General features: G+C 61.3%; 1 protein-coding gene across 2 annotated transcripts in view; it reads left to right on the forward strand.

The window, feature by feature from the left end:
* Positions 1–4,451, forward strand: part of TTLL4 (tubulin tyrosine ligase like 4) — a 38,628-nt gene extending 34,177 nt beyond the window's left edge. The window contains exons 17-19 of one of the 2 annotated variants that reach the window (XM_050916999.1): positions 1,680–1,750; positions 2,615–2,697; positions 3,206–4,451. In XM_050916999.1, the coding sequence (XP_050772956.1) occupies positions 1,680–1,750; positions 2,615–2,697; positions 3,206–3,368 (317 nt within the window). In that variant the 3' untranslated portion in view covers positions 3,369–4,451. The remainder of the gene's footprint in view (positions 1–1,679; positions 1,751–2,614; positions 2,698–3,205) is intronic. The other variant, XM_050917000.1, reaches the window with a different exon arrangement.
* The last annotated feature ends 8,312 nt before the right edge of the window (positions 4,452–12,763 follow it).

Here is a 12,763-nt window from a genome sequence, read left to right on the forward strand (position 1 = left end):
CACCCCGGGCCAGAGAGTGTGAACACTTCTCTCCGTTTCTGCCGTCCTGGGGGAGTAACCATGGGGAGTGGCATTGGACTGCTCGGTTTCACTTGCTGTTTCCCATGCCCAGGCCCTCTCCTACGGTCTGAGATCCCAGCACTGCCGGGGAATGTTCAGATTGTTCAACAGCCCCTTGGGAAACGTCTCAGTCCGTTCGGGTTTGTTCCCACCTGGGAAGTGGGGGGGGATCAGGTCTGTGCCCCCTTCTTTTGCTGCCATGTGATGTATGAAGGAGGCCTCTGAATCGAGGGGACAATTCTGCCTGTTACACTCGAAATTCAGGTCTTGTCTCCCCTGGGAGACTCTTGGATGATCAGGACGGGCAGAGGGTATCCAGGACAGGGGTTGTCCCCCTGGGGGAAAGCCTGTGGATTAATCTAAACTGCACAAGAGAGTTCAATGTGGAATAAGAGCCCCTACGTTGCTGCTTTAAAGCCACACCCAAGCTCCTTCCCCACATAGACAAGCCCTTAGGTGAGAGGGGAAGTGAGTTCTCTCGAGACTGCTCAGTCTGTCGGATCTTTGAGCCAGCCTCTCCGTCCCTTCCACTGAAGAGCTGTGTCCATGGCAGACCTCGAGTTCTCCAGCCACACCAGAGATCCTTCCACATGAGCAGGGAAGCCAGCCCAGGCATTTCCCCTGCAGCCGAAAAGGGCCCAGCCCTGGCCTTTGTTCCCCCTTCATTCCTGGCTATCCCGTATGGTCCCCCTTACAAACCAGCCGCCTTCTGCAAGGGGAGGCAGCTGAATGCAAAGCAGCCCCCTTGGTTTCTTGGCTGAATGGTCTCTCCTCCCACAAGTGGCAGTGTGTGTTTTCCTCTTCAGGCCACTGAGCAAGGTCCCTGCAGGCCAGCAGGGCCCCCTCCGTTAGATGTACCCTTGCCGCAGAGCAGAGCTATGGTGACTCCAGCGGGAAGGCCTCACGCTGCCTGGCCCGTACCCCCTGGCTTCGTACTTGGCAGCTGAACGTACTGCGGTTCCCAGCTGCCAAGAAGGGGACGACGCTGGCTCTGTTCTGCTTTCTTGCAGGCCCCTTTCCCTGCTGGGCTCCGGGTAGAATGCGACTGGCAGGGAGCCTGGTGGGGGCTTTGGGGCGTGTAGGATCACCGAGCTGGGCTGTCGTTTGGATGTTACCAGGCAGCTGAAATGGGCCCTGGGATGAGATAAGTGCAACATCCCTTCTCCTTTGAGATGACCTGGGGGGATTCCGCTCCTGGGACGTGTCCTGGGCCGAGTTGAACTCAAACACCACCAGGAACAGTCATAACAGGCTCGGTTTGCCAGCCTGAGAGCGCTGTACCGCTGCCGGGTTGTTGGGCAGATCCCAGCTTATCTTCGTGTAGGAGGGACTTGGAGCCCGTGGGAGCAGATCAGCTGGGGTTGGAAAGAAACAGTAGTTGTGTGGCCACTTGGAGCTGCCATGCTAGGAGAAGAGGAAGTCAATCCGTGAGCTGGTGCAATCTGGGGCCGTCCCCTTCCCCTGAAGCATCCCGTGTGGGTGCCTGCCGCACACAGGAGACCGGACTCTGGCTAATGCTTCTGTTTCTGGGCGTGGCCGGGGACTCCCCGTGCCAGGATCCCAGCCTCCTCTCTGCCTCGCCTGCCTCTCACTGCCTGCCTCTCACGGTCCTTTTCTAGGTTTGGATCTGTTAAGAAACTGGTGTCACAAAGGGTTCCTCAGCGGTGCCGTTCCGGACTTGGCCCAGACGGTGAGTGTCTTCCTCGATCCAGCTGCCCCTCACCGTGTCTCTTCGCTCCTTCCCTCTTTTCGGGGCCATGAGCTCATCCTGGCCAACGCTCCTGAGTCCAAGGGTGTGCCCTGCCTTTGGGGGAGGCTGGGAGGAAGCCCCTTGGCTCTGGGTTTTCATCACCCACAGAGTGCCCCCTAGCTTCCTCTCCCTCCTGTAGCGCCGGCTCTCCCCACCCATATCTCTGCCTGTCCAGTGCTTCCTTCCCTTCCAGGCTTTCAGGGGTTCTGGGGGCACCAGGCCTGTCAGTGCCAGCCAAGGCCGCTCAGTAGATGGAAGGCTAGTGCTGAGACTGGCTTTAGGGTTCAGGGCACTGGCCAGACACTCCGCTGCCCAGTCCTCTGCAAACCTGCCCCTGATCCGCCTTGGGAAGAGAGGCCTCGTTCTGCTCCCCCGGCCGGGAGCGGGATTTAGTCAGCCAAGCGCAGAGGCCAAGTTCTCTTGTTTAATAGGCCCTGGGAGAGCGCTCGGGGAACAGCCGTGGCCCCAGGGATGCTGCTGCTCAGCTCGCTCCCTGGGGCTGAACCCAGCGTCTCCCTCCCGCGGGTACCAGCCGGCATCTCCTGGCAGCAGTTTCCACTGGTCACACAGAGCACATCCTCCTGCCTGTCGCGCAGAGCCATGGCCCTCACCTTCAGGCCCCGTACAACGTTCCACCAAACGCCGCCCACCTCCGGGTCAGTTCTCGCTCTGAGGCTGATGGAGCGGCGGTTGCTGGTGCGAAAGGCGCCTGCCAGTGGAGGGGGCAGCCACAGAGCCAGCCCAGGGTCTCTGCACTGGAGGGGGTGGGGGGGCTCTGCCATTACCATTCTTCTCCCCTCCCAGTGGTCACTGCCAAGGCCCCACCTCTTCCCCAAGAGTGACGGCCACCTGAACGGCTTCTGCAAACTGGAATTGGGCCGATTCGGGTGAGTCCCTGCTGTCTGTCCCGGGCGTGGCCAGGGCCTGTGGGGAGGGGCGGGCGTCCCCAGCCTTGGGGCTGCCGTATCGGGAAGGAGCTGGGACTGATGGCAGAGCTGCGCTGGGGGGGCGAGGAGGAACTGCCCACACTGCCTTGGCTTCCAAGGAGCAGTCAGGCTAGGCTGATGCGCCCGCGTGTGACCTCTGCTGGGTTCTGGGCATGGCAGTGAGCAGGTCAGGTGGGTCGGGTGCACCAGAAATTCCCACAGCTGCTTCGTAACTACCAGAACTGCCCCAGACCTGAGTACCAGAGGGTGCTCCGGCGTCTGCCTCTTACCCGCTGCAGCGAGCCCGGGACTGACGCCAGACTCCTACCCGGCGCTGCCTGTTGCAGCTGCCCCCATGGGGCGTGGCTGGACGTTAGGGGGCACAGGCGGATCAGAGCGTTGGAAGCATCCCTTTCCCTAGTTCCGTGTCCCCAGGCACTAAGCGGTCTGCTGTTCCCTTTTCTTGCAGCAAACCTCCTCTGCCGAGAGATGCCGAGGAAGTTCCCACGCTCCTGGAGCCCAGCACTTGCCCGCAGAGTTTCCCTCTGATCAGATACAGCGGTGGAGCCATCAAGAAACCCGTCATCCCGCAGACGTGCAGCCGCCTGTCTGACTCTGCCTTGGTCATGTGACCGAGCGCCACCGGCCCCTCGCCCTGCGGGGGGACGCACGAACCTACCTCACAGGAAGACGCTGGTGCTGGAGGCCGGCGAGTCGGCGGAGACTCGTGGGCCGCGCACTGGCCAAAGGGGCATTTTTGGAGACTATTACTTGGCCAAAGGGTTAGATGCTCAACGTCTAGTTTTTAAAAACAAAAGAAATATCTAGACACCGAAGCCTTGGGAAGGCAGGTCTGTTCCTTAGCGCAGAGGAGTTTCAGCTCTGCAAGTACCTCTCCCCTGCCAAGTGCCCTCGCGGGGAGGGGCCGGAGGGGGCTACCTAGCGAAGGGGTGGGCTTGTGTGTGGCTTAACCAAGCTGAGCTCTTGCACATGTGGTTCAGCGCGGGCTAGTGTCTTCCCAGCCCTGGTAGCCCAGCAGGACTGAATCCCTGGTAGCCAGCAATCCTGGGATGTGACCTGACACAGCCTTGCCAGGAGCTGAGGCTGGCCCCTCAGGCTCTGTTGCTATTTTTCTCCTCCAGAAGGAGCAGATTTTGGGTCTTTTCAGTCCATGGGGGTCGGCCCTACGTGAGCAGCCTCTGAGCTCTTAGCAAACCTCTGCTCCCCGGTGTGCCCCTGATCCCGCGGGGAGACCACGGCGGCTTAGAAATCAGGGAGGTGGCACTGGCCTGGCTGCTGGCAGCAGCTGCTGCTCTGCAGACACCCCACCCGGCCTCGTTACGCTAGCCCTGCAAGGCAGGCAGGGGGTCCCGGGCCCCATTACGCTAGCCCTGCAAGGCAGGCAGAGGGTCCCGGCCCAGCAGCCTCCTCTCCTGCCCTGCTTACAAACACTGTTGCAGTTAGTCGTGTAGCCAGGCTCGTCGCTGTTCCCTCCCCAGGCTAATGCCTGGGCGTTTGTCTGGCGAGAGAACCCGAGGGCCAGCCTGTCGCCATGAGCTGGTGGCCCTGGGCTGCATTCGCGTGGAGAAGGGACCTTACCCGTACAAGCTGCCTGCTGCTCTGAGGCCAGTGCGGTTCCGGGAGGCTCCCTCTCCTCGGCCAGAGCCTTTTATCCTGCCTTTTCCCAAGGAGCTCTATTAAAGTTTAACGCCCGAGCTGCGCTGGCTGGTTTGTGTCACTGGGGCGCTCTCCAGCCAGTGACTGATCTTCCATCAGCCAGTCGCAGGGTCCCTCCTAGCCCAGGGGAGCACAGTGCTGGTCAGGGCCTCAGAGCCCCCCGTTTTCTCCCACCCTTCGCCCTGCTCACTGACCTGCTCCCTTTCTGAGAGGCGCCTCCTCTCTGAGCTGCCTCAGGGTGCAGCCCTGTTAGCTGGGGGGACACGGGCATGGGGCCGCCAGCCACAGCCTGTGCTGTTCCAGCCACGTGCCAGGAGGGTGCCCGGGGGTGGGGGCTGCATTTCTTGGCCATGTAGGTACATTCGCACCTTCCAGGCACCATGACAGACACGTGCTACTTTTGTGCTCGGCGCTGATGGATGGCTCGGCTGCCTTCCTGTGAGCCTGGCGCCAAGAACTCGCCCCAGCCCTGGGCCCCGGGAGCCTGTTTAATGTTCGTGGGCGTAGGGAGGTACAGTCTGTGGGGCGGTGACCCCGAGGCCTTCTCCTTAATGGAGGAAAAGACTTAACCCCTTTCCGCCACCCCCACCCTGAGACTCAACTCCTTATCAGTTCCCATCTGCTGCTGGAGCCCAGAGCCACGTCCCAGCGTGCGATGGTCCATCTTCACCCCCCAATTCTATTAAAGCCGAGGGCTGGCCGCTCTTACACGGAGCAGAGCTGTGGCCACATCCCAGCGTGCGAGGGTCCATCTTCACCCCCCAATTCTATTAAAGCCGAGGGCTGGCCGCTCTTACACGGAGCAGAGCTGTGGCCACGTCCCAGCGTGCGATGGTCCATCTTCACCCCCCGGTCGTATTAAAGCCGAGGGCTGGCCGCTCTTACACGGAGCAGAGCTGTGGCCACATCCCAGCGTGCGATGGTCCATCTTGACCCCCGGGTCGTATTAAAGCCGAGGGATGGCCGCTCTGTCACACGGAGCAGAGCTGTGGCCACGTCCCAGCGTGTGATGGTCCATCTTCACCCCCCGGTCGTATTAAAGCCGAGGGCTGGCTGCTCTTACTCGGAGCAGAGCTGTGTGCCCCCGGCACCTCCCACGTCTCTGATCTGCTGGGTAAAGGTTGGGCTTTTCCAGATCTGACACAGCTGCTCTGGCCCCGGGGGAGCAGCTTGGGGAAAACCAGTGAGGGACAGGGGTGTCTCAGCTGGGGAGCTGGGGAGTGGGCTGCTGTACTTCGAAGGTGTCTTGCTGCCTGGCCCCTGGCCCTGCTCGCGAGGGCTCTGGGGGGGGCAGGGGAGCTGGCTGATCGCAAGACCACCTGGCTGAAGTAAATGCCATAAGGGGGCCTGTACGAGAGGTGCACATTCAAGAGACTCTTGTCCCTTTGCGCCATGCCTGCCCGAGGGCTGCTAGCAACACAGAGCCGCTGGCCCAGGCTCGCTGGAGACCAGCCAAGGAGCCGGGTTCGAGCTCCAGAGCCCTGCTGTAGCTCCGTCGCTGCATCCTGCATGTTCCAAGCCCAGTTTGCCCAGCCCCTGGGCCTATGGGAAGGGGGGGACGGACCCAGCTCTGCAGAGGTCCTGGCAGCGCCCTCCCCACCCCCCCAGCACTAGAGGGGAATTGGATGGGCCACCTGCAGGGGGACTGTCTCCCTCCCCCATCTCCCTAGCAGGAGAGGCCCCATCTGGCTGGCAGGGCACCCCTGCTTCAGCCTCTCCCTCCCCCCACTAACTGACCCCACCCTGCTAGTTCCTCAGCCTGCCCTGCCATGGACAGGAGAGGAGAGGGCTGCCCCTCGCCCATGCACCCGGGCTCACTGGGGTGTCCCTGGTGCCCACAACCCGCTTGGTGCTCGCTGGGCCACTCATTGGAGTCACCCGCCCGGCTAAGCGGGGCCACCCCTCTCTCAGGGGACTTTGTCAGGGGCAAGCTCGGCTGTCAGGGAACACTCACCCTCGGCCTGATGCAGGGTGTGGGGCACGTGCTGCACCCGTTACAATCCAGCCCCTTCCGTGGTGATCAGCCCGGGGACTTGCTGTGGGGTGAAGGCCGGGCGTGTGAGTGGGGGCAAAAGAGGGTTTGGTAAGTTCCCGGAGGAGAGGTGCAAACTGGTCAGGGCCGTAACCTCCGTGGCGGGTGCCTCTAAAGCTCAGAGTGGCAGGACATCGGGCTGGATCATTCGAATTGCCCTGCGGGACGACAGGACAATGGGCTACCTGGCCACTTCCCTCACCCAGTCTGGCCACTCTTAGGCCCCATGGAAATTAGGGGCCTGATGCCAAAATCTTGGGCAAAATGCCCCTTAATGTCAGTGGGAGCAGATGTCACAGAGTGGGGGGGGGGGTCAGGCCCTGCACCCCCCACCTCCTGCGATTGCCCGTCACTCAGCCAGTGACACAGAAGGTTTATTAGCCGGCAGGAACAGTCCCAAGCAGGGCTTGTAGGTACAGCCAGGACCCCTCAGCCAGGTCCCTCTGGGGCAAGGAGCTTAGACCCCAGACTTGGGGTTCCCTGCCTCTTCCCAGCCAGCCCAGAACTGAAACTAAAAACCCCTCCAGCAGGCACTGCCCCCTCCTTCTCTCCCTTTGTCCAGCTTCCCGGGCTCACCCCACCCCCCGTCCTGGCCCTCCCCTAAAGTCACCCCCTGCTCTCCCATTCCCCATGCAGACAGCCCCAGCCCCGGTAAAACTAAACGACATTCCCAGGTCAGTCCCCCCCCCCCGCCTCACATTGTTATTTGTTTAGAGCAACCCCACCTGTGTACTGAGCACGTTCCAACCAGTTACGGACACTTCCTGCTCCAGCAATCTTACCAGGTAAAGGCGGAAGTCAAGGGAATTGCCGCAGGTATTGGACATCACCTCAGCGGAGGCTGAGGGAACTGGGATTGTTTAGTCTGCAGAAGAGAAGAGTGAGGGGGGATTTGATAGCTGCTTTCAACTACCTGAAAGGGGGTTCCAGAGAGGCTGGATCTAGACTGTTCTCAGTGGTGGCAGATGACAGAACAAGAAGCAATGGTCTCAGGTTGCAGTGGGGGAGGTTTAGGTTGGATATTAGGAAACACTATTTCCCTAGGAGGGTGGTGAAGCACTGGAATGGGTTCCCTAGGGAGGTGGTGGAATCTCCTTCCTTAGAGGTTTTTAAGGTCAGGCTTGACAAAGCCCTGGCTGGGATGATTTAGTTGGGGTTGGTCCTGCTTTGAGCAGGGGGTTGGACTAGATCCCTCCTGAGGTCCCTTCCAACCCTGAGATTCTGTGATTCTTCTTCGAGTGATTGCTCACATACGCTTCCTGCGCTGCGTGGCTGGTGCTGGGCAAGGGCAGTGGGGTTGTTCCCTGCCGCTGTGGACGTGAATTCCCCTTGGAATGAGCCAGCTCTGGGGCCGCCTGCTGCTGGGTTGGAAACCTCCCACCTGGGGCCCAGCCTGCCCGAGGGGGTTCACCCCCCCCCCACTGTGCCCGTCGCTCTCCCAGCAGGGGGTTGGCCCTGGGCATGGCACAGGGGCCTCGGGTCTCCTTAGCGCCAGCCCTGCCTCGGGTTCTACCCAACGACCTAACAGAGTGGCCAGGGAAAGCAGAGCGGCCTGGTGGGGCGTCCTCCCTCCCCGCCACTGGATTCCCCAGCGCCAGGCAGGGGTGGAGGGACACCATCCTGCTAGCTTCACAGGCCCTCTGGCAATCCTGGCATGGTGTAGAAGAGGGTCAGCCAAAGCCCACCTGGCAGCCCCTGGTCCAGGCCAGCCTGGTCCAGGCCCCCATTGTGGCCTTCCTTGGCCAATGGAAAAACCCTTCTCTGCTAAAATAGTTGGGTCCCAGCCAGGCGGCTGCTAGCCCCCAGCTTCTTACACCCCTGCCTGCGGAGGGAAGGTTATGGGACCCCCTTAGGAGAAATCCTCGAGGAGGCAAGGGGGCCTGGATCCTTCTGGTACCTGGATGGGGGCTGGACATTCCCAGTTATTCCTCCACATCCTGGCCCTAATCCCGGCCATGCTGCGCCCCCAGAATGGGATCTGCGAAGCGTGGCTGGCGCTGAGTGTCCGCAGGAGGCTGCCCTAGGTTCCTGCCGGCGTGTTACGTGTTCTGTATTCCCGGCTGCGTGGGCAGCTCCCCGGAGGGGCCGGGAGTCTCACTGACTTCCTCTGTGGTGGTTGCTGCCTTGCTGGAGGTAGTTCTAATAACGTTTGTCAGCACGGCGTGGCTCTGAGCATCAGCCTGGGCTCCAGCCCGCACCCGCTGGGCCAACAGCTGCTGCATCTGGATGTTGGGGGTCCTTCCCCACAGCCCTCTGCATTCTCCCTGCAAAGCCTGCCTGAGCGGGTGCTTGGGCCATTTGCCATGTGCTTCCTTCTCCCTCGGGCTGGCGCTGTTCTGCATCCGCGCTCCCGCCACTTCTCCTGAAAACAGAACTTCCCCTGGGCCCTTTACCCCGCTCTGCATGCGCTGTATGAAGCTGGTACCAGCATGCCACCTCCTGGGGAAACTGAGGCACAGAGCAGTTACCTGATGCTGGCTTCCTACTCACTAGTCCTCACGACCTCCTGCTTCAGAGATCATAAGGCTAGAAGGGAAGTGTTAGAAATCATCTCCTGGGACCTCTGGGCCGCAGCCCCCCCGCCGCACTGCCTGTCATTTCGGCATGGCGCGAGGCTCTGAGCAGGATTTAGAGACACCCACGTCCTTCGAGATGCTCAGCCCACCTGCTCTGTTACACATGAGCTTGTTGTGGCTTTTGTGGGCTCCATTAATGAGGCCTCACCCACGTCCATACAGGACCAAGGCAGGAATACGGCTGCCGTCCTCCTCTGAGCCTCCTCCCCTGTCAGCTCCAGCTATCACGGCTGCCTCGCTGGGCATTCAGGGGTTACTGGAACCAGAGAGGCTCCTTCCATAAATAGACCTGAATCCCTTACCCGGCTGCCAGCAAGCCGCAAACTAGGGCAGGGAAAGTAACGAGCACCTGGCCCAGGCCCCTAGGGAGGGAGCTTTCCCCTGGGGCAGAAGCCGGGAGCCTGGCCCAGTGCGGGCTCGCAGGAGCAAGGAAGGCGTCGTTTCTTTCGGGCAGATAGGAGCTGTGGTGGTAATAGACTGACTGCAGTGTCCGCCGGCCCCCACTGCCTCCAGAGCGTCCCCAGATCCTGCTCCCAATTGTCACAGAGTCCCCAGGCAATGCTCTGGAACTGCTCCCCACAAAGCCAGGCAGGACTTTGGGGAGCCTCCTCTCCCTTGGAGCAGACTTGTTCAGGGCAAGAAGCTCACACGTCTTCACCTCCTGGGTCTCTCCTTGGAGCATTCAGCATCCTCTGCCCCTCCGTGCGCTTCCCACAGCGAGTCCACCCCAGCGGGGTCCTGGGGGAGCCAGAGGGTCCTGCACCCCCACGTCGCAGTCAGACGTGACTCTCAGCCAGCCAGTAACACAGGTTTATTCAATGACAGGAACAGGGTCTAAAACAGAGCTTGTAGGTACAGCGAACCGGACCCCTCAGCCGGGTCCATTTGTGGGGCCCAGTGAGCCAGACCCCAACGTCTGCACTCACTCCTCGTCCCCAGCCAGCTCCAGACTGACACCCCGTCCAGCCCCTCCTCTCTGCTGAGTTCCTTTCCCAGGTCAGGAGGTCACCTGATCTCTTTGGTCACCTTTAGCCATCCCCTTGCAGGGGGAAGGGCCCCGGCAGACGGAGTGTCGGCCAGGAACTGAGGCCCCCACACGGCATCCAGAGGAAACATTAAGAACAGCCCCACTTGGTCACACCAATGCATCCCACAACCCTTCTCCCCCTTCCTTTCTGCTGCCAGCGTCCGGGAGAGGGGTTGGGTGCGAGCGCCCGTCTCCCCTCCCGTAGCAGGAGCTGGGGGTTTTGCCAGCCCGTCCGGGCCCCCCTGTGCTGCGCTGAGCGATGGGGAGACGCTGCAAGGCCCCAGTCAGTGCAAAGGAACTTCCCCCACCGAGGCTCGTGGCCTGGGGCTGACTGGTCGGAGTCCCAGCCAGGCCAGCGGCTGTGCAGGACTTGGACCTGCCTGGCCAGGCCTGGGGGGAGCAGGGCTGCGGTGACCCAGGCAGGGAAGGACCAAACCTCTGCCCTGTGGGTCTGGAAGTTTGGCTGAAGTCATGGGGTAGAAGAACCCCCCTGACTCCAGGGCGGCGGGAGGGGGTGGTGGTTGTGCCAGGAGCTCTGTGCGCCGGCTGCTTCGGGACACTGATGGGTCCGTGCTGGGGGCAGGCGTCCGGCCTGCAGAGCTGGGCACAGCCACGGAGACAGCCATGGAGCGGGGCAGGGCTCTGCGGTCAGGGATGTGCCAGAGCCGGGAGGGAATAATCCCAGTGGTCCCTGGGCCCAGGAATCCTGCAGCCTCCCCAGCTGCTCGGTGTGGGGAAGCACTAGCAGGTGCCAGGCACAAGGCGTCTGGGGGCCGGCGGGAGGTGGCTGGATACCCTATTTGGAGTGTGAGTCACCCCTGAGGAATTCCCTGCGGCAGCAGAGCGGGAGGAGGGGGAGGGCAGCTGGCAGGGCCCCGTGGGCGCAGCGTGGCAGGGAGCGTGGGGCTGGGTGCCAAGGCGCAACGTCCTGTGGGTCAGCACCAGAGCAGACTGCAGGGAGACCCTGGCCCTTCCACCTGCAGTGAGCGGATCTCCCCCCAGCGACCCTGCGACAACAAACAGGGCACACGGTCCCCAGCGACCCTGCGACAAGCCAGTGCCCCCGGCTCCTGGCAACCCTATAATAACAAGCCAGCATCCCTGGTGACCCCATGACAACAAACCAGGGCACATGGCCCCCTGCAACCCTGCAATACTGAAAGCACCAGAGGCCCCCAGCCTGGAGAAGTGAATCTGGGACAAAACAAAGGTTTTTAGGGCCCTGCTGGACACAGCCCTGGCTGGGATGATTTAGTTGGGGGTTGGTCCTGCTTTGAGCAGGGGATTGGACTAGATACCTCCTGAGGTCCCTTCTGTGACGAACTGGGAATGTTCTTAATGTTTCTCTGAATACTGTGTTGGTGCCTCAGTGTCCCCATGGCAGTTCTTAAGTATCTGGCAGAGCAAAGGGACAGTGCACCTAAATGCCTGGCCCTCTGTCTCCTAGCAACTGATGGCCTGGGCCCCTCCTCTGCAAAGGTGCCAGCTGAAAGTGTTGGAGACAAAGGGATCAGGTGACCTCCTGGCCCGGGAAAGGGGCTGAGCAGAGAGGAGGGGCTGGGAGGGGTTGTTAGTCTGGAGCTGGCTGGGGTCAAGGGTGGAGGGCAGACCTGGGGGTCTGGCTCACTGCCCCCCAGAATGGACCCAGCCGAGGGGTCCGGTTCGCTGTATCTACAAGCTCTGTTTTAGACCCTGTTCCTGTCATCGAATAAACCTCTGTGTTACTGGCTGGCTGAGAGTCACGTCTGACTGCAAAGTGGGGGTGCAGAACCCGGTGGCTTCCCCAGGACCCCGCTGGGGTGGACTCGCTGTGGGAAGCCCACGGAGGGGCAGAGGATGCTAAATGCTCCAAGGAGAGACCCAGGAGGTGAAGCCATGTGAGCTTCTTGCCCTGAACAAGTCTGCTCCAAGGGAGAGGAGGCTCCCCAAAGTCCTGACTGGCTTGTTGGGGAGCAGTTCCAGAGCATTGCCCAGGGACTCCGTGACAACTGGTGGCAGCGGTGGGACGTACTGCACCCCGTGAATGGCGCTGCTTGCAGTAAGTGACTGGGGAGCAGTAAAACAAAGGAGGGATAATGAGGACCAGGCATGCTGAAGGCTCAGAGTGGGACGGTTTCAGGGGGCGGTTAACCTCTGGGAGTGTGTGACCAGCGAGAAGGACTGTTGGAGTAACGGGGTCCCCCTGAGGACTGCAGCGAGCAGTCTCAGGGGCGGAGGAGCTTGCCGCTCGACCCTGGGAGAGAGAAGGATTTTTGCAGTAGCAGGGTTCCCCGGGGGATTGCAGGAGCAGTCCCAGGGGCGGAGGAGTCTGCAGCTCGACCCTGGCAAAGAGGTGGTGATCACGAGAAGGGCTGGCACACCAGGGGTTCTTCCTGGAAACCATGGGGGAGCCAAGAGCACACAGGCCTGTGAGTCCAGAGCCACTTGGGAACGGTGAAGTGATGGTCTATCACCATCTCCTTGAGAAGGACATTGTGATCCTGTGCACAAAGAGAGGGTTACGCATGGGGAAATTCACCAAGGCACAGTTAATCGTGCAGTTGGAGGAGAAGGACCGCTCTGAGGAGCAGATTCCTGGCCCAGATGGGGCTACAAGAGGATCTGAGAGCAGCTGGAGCATCAGCCAGGCATCCCCGGGAGTCTGGTCCCCAATCAGACAAGAGTCTTCACGATTGGGTTCCCCATCAGGAGATTGGAGATGGATGGGATGGGAGC

Source organism: Gopherus flavomarginatus, chromosome 10, assembly GCF_025201925.1.
Source record: "Gopherus flavomarginatus isolate rGopFla2 chromosome 10, rGopFla2.mat.asm, whole genome shotgun sequence".
NCBI classification, from domain to species: domain Eukaryota; kingdom Metazoa; phylum Chordata; order Testudines; family Testudinidae; genus Gopherus; species Gopherus flavomarginatus.